The sequence below is a fragment of the Camarhynchus parvulus genome, chromosome 11 (genome assembly GCF_901933205.1).
Source record: "Camarhynchus parvulus chromosome 11, STF_HiC, whole genome shotgun sequence".
In the NCBI taxonomy this organism is placed as follows: domain Eukaryota; kingdom Metazoa; phylum Chordata; class Aves; order Passeriformes; family Thraupidae; genus Camarhynchus; species Camarhynchus parvulus.
The window spans coordinates 7,332,345-7,349,353 of NC_044581.1; the positions used below are offsets into that span (position 1 = coordinate 7,332,345).

At 56.0% G+C, this 17,009-nt stretch overlaps 1 protein-coding gene across 1 annotated transcript; it reads left to right on the forward strand.

Moving 5' to 3' along the window:
* Positions 1-81: 81 nt before the first annotated feature.
* On the forward strand, positions 82-16,408 carry HSD11B2 (hydroxysteroid 11-beta dehydrogenase 2). Its single transcript, XM_030956357.1, has 5 exons — positions 82-376; positions 13,903-14,115; positions 14,376-14,561; positions 15,161-15,298; positions 15,773-16,408. Exons 1-5 carry the CDS (start codon positions 82-84, stop codon positions 16,132-16,134), a joined length of 1,194 nt encoding a protein of 397 aa, XP_030812217.1. The 3' UTR covers positions 16,135-16,408.
* Positions 16,409-17,009: the final 601 nt, after the last annotated feature.

The following is a 17,009-nucleotide window of genomic DNA, read 5'->3' on the forward strand; positions in this document are numbered from 1 at the left end:
CGCCGGGCGGCTATAAACGGGCGCGGCGGGGCGGGCGAGCGGCAGCGGCGGGGCCGTGCCGGGCCCGGGATCGGGACAGGGATGGAGCCGGGGCTGGAGCGCTGGGCGCACGGCGCGCTGTGGGCGGCTCTGGCCGGCAGCCTGGCGCTGCGGGCGGCGCGGCGGGCGCCGGGGCCGGGCCGGGGGCTGGGGCCGCCGCTGGGCCGGGGGCTGGTGCTGCCGCTGGCGCTGCTGGCCGCGCTGCAGAGCCTGTGCCGCGCCTGGCTGCCGCTGCCCCTGGGGCTGGCCCTGGCCGCCGCCGCCGCCGGGCTGCTGCTGTGGCGGGCGGCGCCCCGCGGGCTGCTGCCGGTGGCGGGCAGAGCCGTCCTTGTCACAGGTGAGTGCGGGGACACGGCCTCGACGCCCCGACGGCACCGCCTGGGCTCGGCGGGGAGCGGAGTGGGGTGTCCCGCAGGCACCAGGACGCTGCTGTCTGTGGGGTCTCGCTGGGGACCAACCACCGCTGCCAGCGCATCCCTCATCCTCTTCCACGTCCAAGCAGTACCGGCCAGGCTGTATCTGCCCCGCGAGGCAGGGAGTTGCAATGGCCTCTCGAGTGTTGACCACTAGTTGCAGCATGATGCCGAGAGCTGCTTCCTCTGGAAGCCCTGAGATTAGATGGGACAGAGCTGGCTTTGGACCCCGTCGGCTGGCCCAAGGGCTTCCCTCTCCTCTTCTCCCCTTCCCTTCCTCCCCTCTGGAGTTGTACTTGTTCTTGGAAAGGTTCTCATAGTATCTCTAGAGGCTTCAACAGGGCTGGCTACCTAGTGCTGAGCATCACTGCTTCATCCAGAGCTCCATCCAGGGAGCTGCTGGCGACAAGGTCCTCCACTGTGTGGGTATCCTTGGGAAATGCTGCCCGGCTGCTGCCTGCCTCCTCTTTGGGCTGCCTGGTCCAAAGCTCTCTGTGGTCCTGAGCTCCTTGGAGAATGTGCTATGCTCCCAAGTTTTGCACAGCTCTGGCTTGCTGGCTGAAGCTCTTTAGGATGTCTTGGTATATACATGGTTTCTCACTCCTTCCTCCTGGCAGTGGAACTGCAGGATGAGAGCCAGGGTCAGCAGTGCATTGCTGTGAGGCAATGGTAGTGGAGAGATGAGGAGGAAGTGCTGGAGCTGGGGTGGTTTTTGCTCCAGGTGTGCCTGGAAGGTGCTGCTGGCTCCTTGTGGATGCAGAGGGGAGGGAAACTTCTGGGCATGACCTTGGCAGTGCTCCCAAGGACAGGAGCCTGCATCCTGGTGGGGATGTCTGTGCTGGGCTTGGAGGTGCTGAAGCTGGAGAAAGGAGTTTGCTTGTTTCCTAGAAAATTAAGGCGAGACCTGGGTCCCCCTTCCAGCTTGAAGGGTTCTGTGGCAGCAGTAGGAAGTGCAGGGAATCCTCTCTGGAGGAGGAAGATCAGAGGAGCAAGGCAGTGGATGAATGAATGATTCAACTGAGTGAAGGTCAAAGCTGCAGCAGGGTAGGGCTGCCTGGGAAGGATGTCTGACAGCCATGCGCTAACAGGTGCCCTGTGGCACACCAGCTCTGGCAGCCCTGGCTCCCTGGCATTGCCTATATAATTAGTGAGTCAGCGACTGGAACAAGGTGTTCTTGCCCCAGTGAGTTGAGGTGGCACCTCTGCAGCTCTGATGTGTTTGCTCTTGGCTGTAAATACTTTGTGGTTTTACAGGTTCGAGGCGCAGCCCGCGGTGCGGGATTGGCGTTTCCGTGCTGCTGCTCTGGCAAGTGCCTGCCAAGGGGCAGATGTGAGGGCTGTTTTGCTGAGGATGGCATCCCTCACTTGAGTATTTGCATAGTAATTAGCCTGATTCTTTTATGGATTAATTCCAGCCAACTAGGTATTGAGTGGCTGCTCGTGTCTCCTGTGGGAGCAGCCTGGAAGGATCAGCTCCAGGAGAAAGGCAGCCTAACCTTCCTCCTCTTGCCAATGGGAAGCAAAGCCTGGCAGAGAGAGCAGCATAAGCATGATGGCTGGCAATGCTGGGCCTCATTGAAGGTGTGTGAGGTCAGGGACAGAACTTCTGCCTGTGCTGGACCTTGCAGATCAACTGAGAAATGGCATGAAGTCCCCTCCTGAAGGAGCAGTGCAGGTTTCAGCCTGAAAATCTCTGGGCATCATTTCCTTGTATACATATCTTGGCTGCTGTCTTAATCCTGCGGCAGGTTCAGTGATGCTTATCTGGGGCAAGTTAAGGTGGCAGCAGTGCTGCTCTATCTCCCAGGTGATGAGTTTCAGCTCTTCCAGCTGCCCACTCTCTCCGGGAACAACCCTAAGCTGAGCTCTGCATGTGGTGCTCCAGCCCCATGTGCTGTTCGGACATCACTGGCTAAATAAAACTTAGTTGTGGCAGGGATTGAAGGAAAACTAACTGTGCAGCTCAGTGGGAAAATAGCAGAGCAGCTGTAGAGCTGCTGCAGAGCAAAGCTGCTGACCCTGTGGTAGCAGCAGGGGCTGGAAAGTTGTGGCGTTTCCCATCTGCTGCAGGTTTGCATTTTGACTGTTGCACATGGGACTGGGGTTTGGCTGGAGCAGGGATGGGCAGCCACCTGCTGTTAGAGGGGAGCAAGGGATGCTGTGCTTTCCCATGAGGCATCCCCTGGGCTAGCAATGTGAGTGGTCACTAGTCCCTGCAGTGCTGTGTTTGTCTGGGGCTGTGACCTTGGGACTTTTGGTCTGCATCCCGATGGTCCAGCTTCTCCAGGAGCGAGGCTCCAGTGGATGCAGCCTGGTTGGGGGCAGAGGGTGAGGAAAGCGCTAATCCTGTATTCCCAGGAGATGTAACAGCTGTTTTCAGGGAGGAGGAGAATGCCCTCCTGTGCAGCCAGAGGCTGGGAGAGGTCAGCCCCAGGAGGATGGTGGGGATGAGGAGGGGAGATCAGCTGCTTGGCCTGGGCTGGGAGGGAGACAGCAGCTATCTCCTTGCCTCCCTTGGTTTGCTGTCCTGAGCCTGCCCTTGCCTTAAAGATGAGCCCACACCTGGCACAGGCTTTAGCCAAACTCAGAAAACCAGAAGGTACAAACATACCTGCAGTGTGGGCAGGGTTGGCATAGGCAGCTGCCTGACCAGAGCCTGATCCAGCATGGGGAAGCTGCAAGGCAGCCAGTAGCTGGCATCCCTCACCACAGTGTGTGACAGGGCACTCCAGGGTGCTGGTGCTGCTGGCTGGCCCCTGTGGGCCAGTGGGGGCAGTGGCTCACTGAGAGCTGCTTGCTCCAAACACCAAACAGCTGCTTTGTGTGTGCATCCCCCTTCCCAAATGTGAAATGGCACTGCTGGGTGTCATTAGGGCCACTGGACTCCTCAGAGCTGTGTGAACAAAGAGGAGGAGTATTGTATCCCATACTGCTTCCCACTGGGAATTGATACAAAAAGCAGTCCAGCCTCTGGAGCATGGGCAGGGCTGATGGTCTGCAAGAGCAGTCTTGGAGGGATGTGATGAGCTGCCATGTCTTGGCCTCTCCAGATTTAGGCTGGCAGTGCTTTGTGCAAGGCTGGGCTTTGGCTGGGTCAGTTTAGACATGAACCTACAACATCCTTTGGTTCCTGTGGTCTTAGCAGATGCCTGTGGAATTCAGTGAGTCTGTTGAAACATCCAACACAACGGTGTGCCTGGAGGTGGTGGAGGGATGGCCAGGACATCCCAGGGCTCCACTGAGCAGCTGGAGAAGCCTCTTGCTGTTGTGTAGCTCTGCCATGTGTGACTATGTGGGGTGGTTCTTTGGACAGTAGCCAATTGCCCGATTTACTGCAGATCCTTGAAAAGCACCAAATGCAAATCAGCCCAGAGAGTCTGCCTGCCTGCAGGGCTTTGCCAGAGCAGAGGGAGGACAGGAGTTATGATATTGGTTCATACGCTTCAGCTTGGATGGAAAGTTGAAAATAGTGAATTTCTGTTCTGTCTATAATGGTGGTACCTGAATTAGCTCTCCAATAACCCCAAACATCAGGATGGCTGCCTGAGAGAAGCAGCTTGGGTCTCTTGTATCCTTGCTCTTCCTTGGTGCAGTCTGTGAAGGAAGCTAGGAGCACCTGCAGATTGGTCTGTCTTCCAACAAATCATCTCTGTGAGCAAAACTGGTTGTTGGTCAGGCTGCCCAGACCCAAACCTGCCCTGTCCTCCTCTCTTCTCCCTCCTGGCTTCAGGGAAAGTGTGGTTTTCCTGGTGAAGCGTTCTTGTTACAATTGCATGCCCCATTAACAATCTGAAATGGGTCAGAGCTTCAGATCATGCTCAAGGTTAACAGAGGCTTTGCAACTTGCAGCGCTGCAGTGTTTCCCATGGACTCCACAGATGTTGAAGCATCTGCTGGCTGCAGCAGGACTGTGTGATTCAATCCAGATGTTGGGACTCTTGCTTTCTGCCATGAAGGTAAATCTGTGGTAAAAAAAGCAGTGTTGCTCCCGCCTGGACTTTGATGTTGTCTTAGATCTATTTTCCAGCTAAACAAGGTGACTGAGAAATACTGGGGTCAAGGATTCAGGGCTGGCTCTGGGATGGGCACCTCTGCACCACGGCGTGGTCAGAGCACCTGCACAGCACACTCACAGCCTGTGTTTGGTGCTGAGCCTGCCTGCAGCCTTGCTGTGAGAAATGCTTTGTGCAAACGTGCTGCAGCTCTCCATAGGTGACTTTCACTCTGCTTCTGGAGCCAGTGATCCAGCTCAGAGGTAGCTGGGATCTTTCCCCAGCCTAAGGGCAGGGGGTTGGACCTAGGTGATCTTTCAGGTCCCTGCCAAACCAAACCATTCTGTGATTCTATAAGTGAAAGCTGAAAATCAGCTTGTTCCCTGAAATTGCTCTGATTTTTCCAGAATCTATTAAAAATTAACAGCAGAGGCAGCTGCTGCCTCCAAGCTGAGGGGTGGGACAGGACCAAAATCAAACACCCAAACTCCAGCCCTGGTGTACAAGTAATTCTTGGTATACTCAAAGTTAAAAAAAAAAAAAGCAATATTTATCTCTAGTTACAGGGTTTGCTGCTGGCTTTTGGGAACAGAGCAGGAAAGCTGGTTTTTCTGCCTCTATCTGCAGGGCTGAAGCTCTCCCCCCGCTTTGTCAGCAGCCCTCCATGGATTTAGGATTCTTCTTTCCCACGTGAGGTTTCTTCAGAAATAGATACCTACCCCTGCTCACCACAGGCATGTGGATAGATACGCTCGGCTTTTTCTCACTTATCTATAAAATAAGCACTTTTGAAGCCTACTAATGACACAGACCTGTTGAGGTGGGAGTTTTTAGCACCGTTAACCAGAAATGATGAGCACAGCTAATTAGGAGGAAAAACGCATTGAGGTTTCATACTGTGGGAGACTGGAGTTGGTAGAGAAACCCAAGCTGGCTTGATTAACCTCAGGGTTATGTGGGGACATGAGAGCAACAAAGCAAAGACTTCCCTGCTGAAATGAGATTGTCAGATGGGAACGGATGCTTTCGGGAGGAGAGAAGTGTAGGCAGTTGCTGCCCTCTAGTCCAATGAGCAGCCCATTTTTAATGAGGTCTGGGATTGGGTTACCCACTGTTGAGTCTAGCTCCCCTCAAGCCAGGATCTGGTTACAGAAGAGCCAGTTGCTGCTTTTACTGCTGGGAGCACAGCACAGGGTTGGTGGACTTGCCCAGCCAGGGTTTTGTTCGAGGGGGCTCTTCAAGATGTTTCCACCAAATCTTTGCCTTCTCCCCATAGTCTTCTTTCAGTGCTGGTCTAAAACTCCAGCTGGAGAGGCTTTTTTTTTCTGAGGAGGAAAGGCTGCAGGGCTTTTGTACCTCTTCACCTCCTGATGCCCCTCCTGTCATCTCAGATCTGAGGTACTGCTGTGGAGCCTCCAAAGCCAGGTTGGATGGGGCTTGGAGCAATCTGGGCTAGTGGAATTGCATGATCCCATAAGGTCCCTTCTAACCTAACTGTTCTATATTAAGGTGGAAAATGCTCAAATTTTCTATGATAAGGTAGAAAAACTGCCCTCATGCTGTCCGTATGTTGCTACAGGTATAGTTCAGGAGCTTTTATTTTTAACCTCCCCAGGATGTGCCTGTTACCTCCTTCCCTGCTCCCCTCAGTGGCTGTGGTATATCCAGCATCTCCTGTTCTGTCTCAGCTTGTATGTGCAACGTATCACTTCTGCTTCCTTCTCCCCTGGAGAGCTGCCAGCCCCTGAGCTTTATCAGCTTCCCCCTCGGGAGCTGGCTTCCCTGTCACACATGGCGCTGTCCTGGGATTTGCTGGCTCTAAGGCTGTAATCTTGAAAAGCAGTTTTTGGCTTTACAGGCTTTGCAGCAGCACTTCCTCTTGTTGGGTGGCTGACCCTGTGGAGCCAGATGGTGAGTGACTCCCAGGCAGGCTGGGAACTGAGAGAAGGGATGGGATGGAAAGCTCAGGTACCTGCCCTGATGTCTTCTGTGGCAGCTCTGAAAGTCTGGCCTCTCAATCATAGAAGCTCTGAATGGTTTGGATTGGAAAAAACTTCAAAGACCATCTTGTTCCAACTCCCCTGCCATGGGCAGGGACACCTTCTACTAGACCAGGTTGTTCCAAGCCACATCCCACTTTGCCTTGAACACCTTCAGGGATGGGGCAGGTGCAGCTTCTCTGGGTTACAAGGGCCTCATCCTGTTATGAGTAACCCCCTGTGACCAATGTTTGTTCCTCTCTAGGGTCCTGGTTACCAGGTGGGGATAAGCTCCAACCTGGGGTGTGCAGCCATCCCAGGATGAATTCTGTCCCCCTCTTTCAGCTGTTGTGCTGGGCTCTGAAGGGCATGTGTGGGTGCTGCCCTGGCATTGCCTGGGTTAGCACAACTATGTCCAAGCACATCAGCCTGGAGGGCCACCTTGATGTGGGAAAATGCACCAAAGTAGCCTTATGATACTGAAACTCTTACTCTGAAGAGCTGGTGAGAGCTGCAGGTGAAGAGTAAGGAGGGGACAACTTGAGCTGTGTATGGAAAGGGCAGGTGGGTTGAGGATGTCATGAGGCACAGCTCTGAGCCTGGGGGCTTAAAAAGCTCAGTGTTTTTCAAAAACTGTCTTGGCAGAAGCTCAGTTGGTGTTTGCTCAAGTGTTTTGCTCTGTTTCTAAAAAAAAAAAAAGTCCCCCGCTTCACATGGATCTGGAAGCTGCAAAAGAAAATAGTTGGTGCAGCTGTAGAGACCATCATGATGTGGGAATGGGCAGGGCTTGCACCACTTCTGCTTGCTTGGGATTGTGGCATGAGGTGGGAGTTTACTCTTGTGACAAGGAGAGTGATGAGCTGGCACCCTACAAGCAAAGAAATATCTCATCAGCAAAATACCCCTAAATATTACCCCTAGTGCTCCATTGAAACTGCTGTAGCCTTATTGGGGTGCTGCAAGCTCTGAGATGCTTAACATGGTGATCCCCTGGGCTTGCTCTGACCTGTTGCTTTGGTCAGCACTGTCCCAGCATGGCTTTGTCCCTGCTGGCATCACTTGTGACTTGCCCACAGTGCTGTCTGGGTGGCACTTCAAGGCTCTCCCACAGCTGACCTGTCTCGCCCCATGGTTAGAGGTTCTCCTGGTCATGCCATGGCTGTGGTGCTTTGCTGTCCTGGCTAAAAACACCTTCCCTGAGATGTCCCTGGGGGGTGATGGCTCATGGTGGTCTATGTAGAAGAGCTGTTCTTCCCTTCAGCTGCCTGAATGGATGGATTAGCCTTGCCTGTAGCAGACCTTAGGCATAACCTGATGCCTCTCTTTGCTTGTTAGCACACGAGGGATGGACATGGGGCTTGGCTGCTTGTTCTCAGGCCTGCTAGGAGTCCCTGGAGAGCCCTTTTGCTGACTAGAAATGCCCACCAGCAGACCAGAGCTCTTCACAACTTCCTCTTGGAGGGCAATCCATCCATCCATCCCAGATTAGCTCTCACGTACAGCCTGTGCCAGGTGATGGCTGTGCTGCTGACTTCTCTCATGTATCCCTGCCTGCTGCAAGATGAAATTCTTGACTGTGAGAGTCTCACTGCTGCCTTTGGGGAGAGGATCTCCCCTCGCTGGAGACAGCAGCTGCCGGAAGATGCCATCCAGCCCCGCGTGCGGTGAGCGGCTGCTTCTAGGAAATTCCTGTGCTCTCTTTCTGCGAAGTGTCACAGCGAGGCTGGAGGTGGCACTTCCTCCCCCCACCCCCGTCAGTTTGTGAGCCCAGGGTCACTGCTCACCGCAGCAGCATCACTGCCATGCCAGGGCTGGGTTAATTCCTGGGTCCCAGCCTCTCTGAGCATCCCCCCAGGCACTGGCCTTGCATTGCAGGGGGTGGCTGGGCTGGTTCCTGTCCTGCTGTCCCAGGGCACGAACAAGATCCTGCGTTCATTAGCCCCACTGGTGGCAAGCAGCATCTGCTGCTCACAGCTTTGGTGGGGGAGAAGGCGTCTGGATGGCTTTTAGTGACAGTGATGGGGAGGGCTGTGGCCTCTGACACTTTTTTTATTGCCCAGCTGCTTTTGTGCAATCAGTCCCCAGTACGGATGCACCAGTAAAGCTCCTGAGAAATGGCCTTTAATCCAGAAGCTGTGGGTGCATTCACACTGGCCTGGGGGCTCCTCGTCATCTCTCTCTGGTTGTGTTGGTTGTCTAGGCAGAAAATCAGATTTCCCCCCTTCTCTTTGTTAAGTGGGAGATAACTTCCCGGGTGGAGGTGATGACTGTGAGGCCCCAGGAACACTTGGCTAATCCATTGTAATTCACACCATCTGGCTCTTGTCCCCGGAGGGCCAAGGAGGGGTAGGTCACCCCTGTACCCCCTGCCATGGGCATTCTGAGCTCTGCCTTCTGTCATGAGTCTCCCTGTGGGGCTGAGGGTTTGTCTGACCCCTGCTCTGACCCACAGGACCTGTTGGAGGGACGTGTCTCCTGGGCTGTGGGAGCCATCAGCAATCTCCCTCCAGGAGCAGGGGCAGTGTGTGCCCCCCTTGGCTCAGGTCCTGCTCAGGAAGGAGGCTGAGGCTTTGCAGGGATGCACACCCAGGCTGCTTGGGTGGGGGGCTCCTGCATTATCCACTCACTAGGGATTTGGGGATGGGATTTGGGTCATCCCTAAGGGTATCTCTTGGCTTTAATTTAATTTAATTAGGCTTGTGACTTCCTGAACCCCAGTGCTGAGGACCAGCAGTAGCATCACCAGGCCTGCTGCCACCCCAGCCCTGTCTGCCTGTGCTTGGGCATGAGGGCTGCTCCCACAGGGAATGGGGGCATGGCATGCCATGCAAGCCAGTGGCTGGGGTGGTGTTTCCTGTGAACAGTGATGACACTGGATGGGTTGGGGGCTGTGGGTGCCCCTTCCCAGCCACACTCCCACAGAAGTTCCTTGGGTGTGGGCAGATGGTGGCTGATGCCTGGCTGGGGAGGCCAGGGCTGGTGCATGGCTGTGGTGGCCCAGCTGCTGTGGGGACAGGTGCTCCTGCCTTCCCCTCCCTCTCCTGTGCCCTGCCAAGAATTTGTTCCCTCTTGCCCGGGGCTGACATCACCCCTTTATCACTCCTTGCTCCAAATGTGTGCAGCAGCCGGGAGGTGTTGGCCACTGGGCCTTGTCCTGCCCACACAGGATTTTGCTGGGCATTTTATCATGCCTGGACCTGCACTGTGCAAAGATCCCCTCCTTGAGTTCCTCTGGGGGACTGCCATCCCCTCTGATGGCACCATCCCCACCTTGTCCTGTGCTTCTGCATCCATGAGGTGCCCACACTCCCAGGATGGAGCTGAGACAAACAGCTGAGTTGGGACCAGTGCCTGCTCAGGCACCCAGCTGAGCCTCCCTCAGTGCTGCTAAATCCCATACCATGCCCGGAGAAGCTGGATCCATGATGGCAGTGAATCCTGTCAGAGCCAGAAGGCCACATTTAACTTGGCATCCCAGGCAGGGTTTGAGCTTGAGCCCGTGGAAACAAGTGGCTCAGTGTGTTAATCCATTTGCCTTGGTGCCCTGTTGATGGTGTCCTTGAGCCTGGTGACAGCTCCATCCTGGTGAGGCCTCTTGGACAGGGTGGTGGGGCACACAGCCCTAAAGCTCTTTGAAGAGGGGGGGATTGATCCTGGGATTTGAGGAGCAGCAGGGGGCACCCAGGCAAGGGCCTGCAGAGCTGATGGGGGGAGGGAGTGATGCCCTTCTGAGTGCCCAACTCAGCTGGCAAGCTCCCCGTTGGTGGAAGATGGAGCATCCTCAAGGGATGCCTCCAGCTGCCTCGCTGCTGGGTGCCTGGAGCACTGCCCTAGGGCTGCTGACTGACCACGCTGCCAGGGTGACCATGGGGGAGCTGGTGCATCACAAGGGTGCTCAGCCCTGGGGCAAGCCCTCTTCAGCTTCCACACCAGGGTCCTCAGCTGGGGTGGCTGTGGAGGGACCAGATCCAGGGAGCTGCCACTGTACCCATCAGGCTCTGGGCAGTTTTGCGGGCACATGGGAATTCTTTAGCCAAGCTGTGGTTCTCACTGCTTAGCTTTTCATTGGTCCTCACCTGTTGTGCATGGTTCAGGGATGAGGATGCAAAGGTCATAAGGATGCGCAACTTCTGGTTCAGAGATGAGGGTGCTCAGTTCATGGCTCAGGGATGAGGATGTACACAGCTCATGGCTTGGGGATGAAGAAGCTTGGATTATAACTCATGGTTTAAGATGCCCAGCTTTCAGTTCCACAGCTCCAGAATGAGATTGCACAGCTCATGGCTCATGGATGGGGACTGTCAGCTCACAGTTTGGGAAGGGAAGTTATTCCTAGGTTGTGTTGGGGTGAGCACTGCAGACCTGTGCTGCCAGCCCTCCATCACGTACCGTGCCAGCAGTGGGGGCAGGGGCAGGCACCTGGTTGTGCTTCAGCAGCTCCTGGGTTGCAGCCGTGTTACTGACCCTCTCTGCTCCAATCAGAAAACTGTAGCACTAATTTTGAGCATGTCTGTGTGTGGTGGCCTTGGTGCTGGTGCAGGAGAGCAGGGTGAATACCTGAGACAGCAAAATGTCAGAGCGTGCCATGCCTGACTCACCTGAAAGAAATGTGTCCGCACCAAACCGGGACTGCAGCTCCAGCTGGCTCCTGGAGCGAGGAAGCGCCAGCGCTGCGGGCTGGCTGGGAGCTGCCCAGCTGGCACAGCTCAGCCCCGGCGGTGGCTCTGCTGTCACCCTGAGGAGCAGCTCTGGACAATGGATGCAAGATGCTGTGGTGTCAGTCCTCTTTCCCTCCCCGAGTGGGTGGGAGGGCACCCCTTCTGATGATGCTGGAGGCCAAACCTTTTTGCTTGCTCAAGATAAGTAAAATTGGGGCTTGTCATGCCAAAATTCTAGTGGAGGCTTGCATCTCTCACTCTTTGGGGAGCCGCTGAAGTGGCTGGAGCTTTCGCAAAGTTCTCAGGAATTGCTGCTGACTTGATGCTCTGGAAAATGTCCGGCCGGCCCTTGGTGCAGGAGTTTGTCCCGGCTTGCTGAGCCTGTGGAGTGTTGCTGGATTTTGCAACCTGGACTCAGGTTTAGCTGTGCTCCTGCTGCAGCAAAAGCCTCTGTCTGCTGGCCCAGGGTCCATGGGGATGCGATGCAAGGGCTTCAAGGTACCTGCTCTCCTCTGCTGCGCTCCCAGTGCTGGGCTCCTGTGCTTGATCTGACCACGTCCCTCCCTCCAGCAGGACTGTGAAACCAGCTGGCAAGCTGGGAGCTGGGGCGGGGGGAACTGGCGCCGGCATCTCCTCGTGATGCAGCATCCTGGGAGGGCAGCGAGCCCAGCGCCAGCCTTGCTGGGGTTGCACAGACTGGATGGCTCCAGCGCTCCCGGCGGGGCCGGGCCAGCGGCAATGGCTCCTGTGCCAGCTCTGGCGTGGCCAGCAGCTCATGTGCTGGTGGCCATGGGGAGTGAACATGGCCCTGGGAAAGCTGCCATGCTTTGGGGCCACGTGTTATGGGCCCAGGGGGTTCATTGTCCCTCCCTGCACTCTTGGCCATGCCTGAGCAGAGCGGATGGGAAGCTGAGCAGCAGCGGAGACCTTAAATAACACCAGAGCATCCTCACCCTCCTGGCCTTGGGCCTCCCGCCAGCCTCCCAGGAGTTTTTTTTTATTTGGTATGTGTGTGAATAAATTAGAACTTCCGAAACAAACCGTCTGACTGCCCTGCTCCTCTAAGGCAAAACAAACCCTGCCTGACTTGGACAGCATGTGGCTGTGTTTGCTCCCTCCTTGCCAGACTTGCCCATAAGAAGCCAGCAAACCTGGCTCTCAGTTTTTTGGGATGTTTCCTGGGGTTTTGAGAGTTACGTGGTGATAGGAAGCTTCATGTTTGGACTGGAAGCTTTTCTTGCCAGCTGCATGGGAGCAATGCAGGTAACCCTCCTGTCAGCTGCGTCATGGTGAGGCTGTGGCCACGAGCACTTTTATTTTTAAACCTTATCTTTATTGCAGTTTTCTCCTGCACTGCTTGGAAAGGTGAAATGCACCTTATCTGTTTGTCTGCTGGCACTATGCACTGCTCCTAGGGAGGGGAGAGGTGGATGTGCTGTACCTTCAGCATGCCCTGCAGACCAGGGTTTTGGGGGTGATGCTGGGACAATGCTGGGGTGATGCTGAGCCAACCTGGCACACATCCATGATGAGTGTGGGAAAGGGAGGTCCCTGCAGGCCCTTCCTGCCAACTGAACACCTCTGGGCCGTGTTATCACTCTGGCCTCTGGCCAAGGTTTAATTACAGGTTTCTGACGCACCAACAGAGTAAAACTGAGCAGGGAACTGGGACAGAGACACTGAACTGATGCTTAGCTGGCACCCCAAGAGCTGTGCCTGACCCCAGCCTGGGGGTGTGGAAGAGTGAGGCAGCCAGTCCCTGTGCCCACCTCCCCCCCACCTCAAAGGCTGGTGGAGGGGTGCTGAATCTCATGAGGTAACAGTCCCCAGGGCCACTGTTGTGCCCACCCCAGGGTGGCTCCAGGTGCCACACAGGGTCCATTTTCAGGATGTCCTCATGAGCACCCAAAGGTGCAGGGCAGGGGGGTACAGGGCCACAGGGCTGCCCCTGCAGCGCTCCCCTGTTAATGGTTAATGTGACTGGGCAGCGGTTGTGGCACAGACTCCCGGAGCTATCAGTGCTGCCATCGGCCCCGGGAACAGCCTGTACCTTGCTGCTGCTGTTTGTTTGCATCCTGGCCGCTCCACCCTGGCCACTGGCCTTGTCACTGCTCTGCAACAGCCAGCTCCTGCCCAGGCTGTCTCCCAGCCACCCCGATGGTGGCTTTGCAGGTGACAGTGTCACCTGTGGTGCCTCTGTTTGAGCAGAGATGGAGGAAAATGAGGCTGGGACCGGTCATGGAGCACCAGTACTCACCCGAGTGGTCCATCCGTTTGGATGCTCCCTTGAAGGATGCAGGGTAGCAGGAGCAGACCAGAATCCATTTTTTCCCTCACCCTTTTTAATGCCCTCATGCCTCAGCTAGGCGAAGAGGTCCTCTGCCTCTTTGATCACTTTCTGGGAGGCAAAGACCTTCAGCAAAAGTCTCCCAGGGAGCCTTACGCCAGCTATGAATGGTGCTTGATGAAGCTTTTAGAGGCTATTTTGAGGGTTGATGGCCCCGCATCGCTGCAGGGCTCTGGGCTGTTCGGTGGGTGCGGTGCTGGTGCCTGTGGGTTTGCCTGCAGCTCGGGGGATGATGGGGCTGCCGATAAAGGGAGTGTTTTCTTCCTCCTGCAAGGGAGAGAAAACAGCAGCTCCATGACCTGCAAATGCCCCAGGGCAAGGTCACATCCTGGTGAGTCAGGAGCTACAGAGGGTGGATTTTGGTTCCTGGGGCTGGTTCCTAGTGATGGAGAGGCAGAGCTAGGGGATCTTTGGGGGGTAGAGGCAGACAGTGGCTGTCACTGGCCACTGCAAGGCTCTTCCCATCTCTTTCAGGATGTGACTCAGGCTTTGGGCAGGCAACAGCCAGGCACTTGGACATCATGGGCTTTCGGGTGTTTGCCAGTGTGCTGGACCTGCAGAGTCCTGGTGCCCAGGAGCTGCGCCAGAGCTGCTCATCGAGGCTGACACTGCTGCAGATGGACCTGACCAAGACAGAGGACATCCAGCGCGTCCTGCAGCATATCCAGGCCCACACCAACAGCACAGGTAGGAGCTGCCTTTGGCAACTTCACAGCACCCCACAGAACTCCCTGGGACCTCAGCCTGCAGCCAGCATGGCAGTGGCAAACATCCATGTATCTCCACGGGGGGCTGCGTCCCTGTGCCAACAGCCTTTGCCAAGCTCTCTTGTCCTGGGGCACCTTACAATGCCCTTGCAGGACCCCCATCAGCCTGGGGAGCAGCTGGAAATCCCAGGGTGGGGCTTCCCCATTCAGGTCACCTCTTCAAGCATCCCATTCCCACAGGACTCTGGGGCCTGGTGAACAACGCTGGGTTCAATGACACCATCGCTGACGCTGAGCTCTCGCCGCTGGGCAAGTTCCGCACCTGCATGGAGGTGAACTTCTTTGGCTCCCTGGAGCTCACCAAGGGGCTGCTGCCCCTGCTCCGCTCTGCTGGTGGCCGCATTGTCACCGTGAGCAGCCCTGCAGGTGAGCAGCCTCCCTCCCCTGGCACCCTCAGGCCAGGCACGGCTTGAGCATCCCCATGGTGTGGTGCAATTCCCAACCCCCAGGCACTCCAATCTTCTCAGCCAACTGGCACCAGGAATATCTAGGATGAGCTGGCAGCACTGCTGAACCCCACAGCAGCCACCAACACAGGAGGAGAAATGGGGGCTGGGGACAGTCAGCCTGATCACAGGCAGCATGGGCAACCCCAGCCCAGCTGCCATGTGCCTCCATTGAGCACATTGGGATGCCAGCCCCAGCCAGGGTGGGAAAATCAACTTCCTTCCCCTGCCCTTTTTTTTTGCCCATTAAAACACTCTAATCGTCCACTGGGGATGACAATCCCAAGCTTTAGCTGGACAGGGAGCAAAATCAATTTCCTCTTCCCTCACCACTGTTTTTTTCCCCCATTAAAACATTAATTTGAAGATATTTGCAGTTGTTTTCTCAGCAAAACAAACCCTAAGCCATTTCCTTAAGCAGGGGCCAGGAACACAGCCCTACACAAGCCCTGCCCTTTCCCCCCACTCCCCTCTGTGCCTGCTGGAGCATTGGCTCACTCATTCTTTCACTCCTGCCAGGTGACATGCCCTTCCCCTGCCTGGCAGCCTATGGGGCTTCAAAGGCAGCCCTCAGCCTGGTCATGGACACCTTCCGCAGTGAGCTCCAGCCCTGGGGCATCAAAGTCAGCCTCATCCTGCCTGGCTACTACAAAACAGGTAAGAGGGTCAGTGCCTGCTCCTGTCTGTGCCTCTGGGCAAGGGACAGGTATCCCAGGGAGGCAGAAGGTGGAGCAATGGGATGAGCAGTTGGTGGTGCAAGCATGCAGCTTCTGAGCGTCTCCAGCCATATGGGGACAGTGGCTATCCTGTGGCCATTGGGCTCTGATGGATTGAAACAGCATCAGGATCAAGTCCTTGACCAGTCCATAGCACTAGGACTGGTCAAAGCAGCTCAGTCACATTTATGACAGCAGCATCCCCACTGCAGGCAGGGTCCAAGACCCCTGGTCCAGTCTCAGGCTAGCAAGAGCCACCATGGTCCTACTACTGTACTTCCCTCATGGCAATCTTTGCCAGGGTCTCAGCTGGACCTTCCTGTGAGGCTGGAAGGTGACTGGGGCTGCTGGCACCCATGGCAGGGGGGCTGGAGTGGGGGAGCCCACACAGCTCACGGGGACTGTTTCCTTGCAGGGACGACGTGTGACCCTGCCTTCTGGAACCTGCACAAGCAGCAGCTGTTGGCCAGCCTGCCCCAGGAGTTGCTGCAGGCCTATGGCGAGGAGTATGTGGAAGAGATCAACCAGCAGTTCATCCAGTTCATGAAGGTGGCAGTGGAGGACCTCAGTGCGGTGGTGAACAGCATCACAGAGGGGCTTCTGGCTGCCAACCCAGCCGTGCGCTACTACCCAGGGCAGGGCCTTGGGATCATGTATTTCATACACCGCTACCTGCCCTACTTTGTCCGAGACTTGTTCTTGAAAGGATTCTTCATCAACCCCAAGCTGCCCCGAGCCCTGCAGCGAGAGCACCACAAGGATGTGAAGAAGGCCTGACCTGGGCCTGCACAGGGCCTTTCCAGGCACACCGGCCCCTGAGCGCGTGCAGAGCCAAAGGCACCGCCCTCCTGCACCGTGGGGGAACAATCAGCACTAGACGTTAAAAACCAAATTTCTTTCCAAAATCAGGTAGATCTATTTTCTATTGTGCAAGAATCAACATTTTCTAGAGACCTTGGTTTTGTATTTTTTCTAACCATGCACCGTCCAAGAGGCCCATCCCTGCCTGACTCAGCAGCTCTGCACAACAGGCTGGGATGTACCTCCTCAGCTACCCACCACCTTCCTTACTGCTCTCAGAGCTGTTTGTCTCCATCCCCTCTTGGCTGGGTCAGGGCTGGGACCCTGTGGCCGCTGCCTCCCTGCCACTCATTACACACTCCACACGCTCCTGATGAGTGCAGGGGCCAAGACCAGGCTGCCAGTGCTGCAGAGCTCTTCATGAGATGAACTATGTGATTGTCACTTTTTAAATAAATCCATTCTTGATATTCCAGCAGGCTCTGGCTGACTCCTTCCACAGTGCAGTGCTGCAATGCTGCTCAGGGATGCCCAGCCTGTGGGGAGAGCTAAGCTGGGTCACGGCTGGCACCACACCGAGCACTGTGGCAGAAGCCTCACCTGCAGCAGCAGCAGGTGCCACAGGTACTCCCAGAAAAGGGCTCAGCCTGCCAGGAGGGATTTGTGCCCACTCCCTGCTCCTCCCCAGCCCTATGCCAAAAGCTTTCTTTTGCTTTGCTCTGACTCTGTGGCCCTGCTGGGGCAAGGATGGCAGCGGTGACAGTGCCCCATGTGGCCAGCCCCAGGCACCAGGGACAAACCATGCAGCTCCCTAACTTTATGGATCATTCCCATAAGGCTGCACCCCTTAG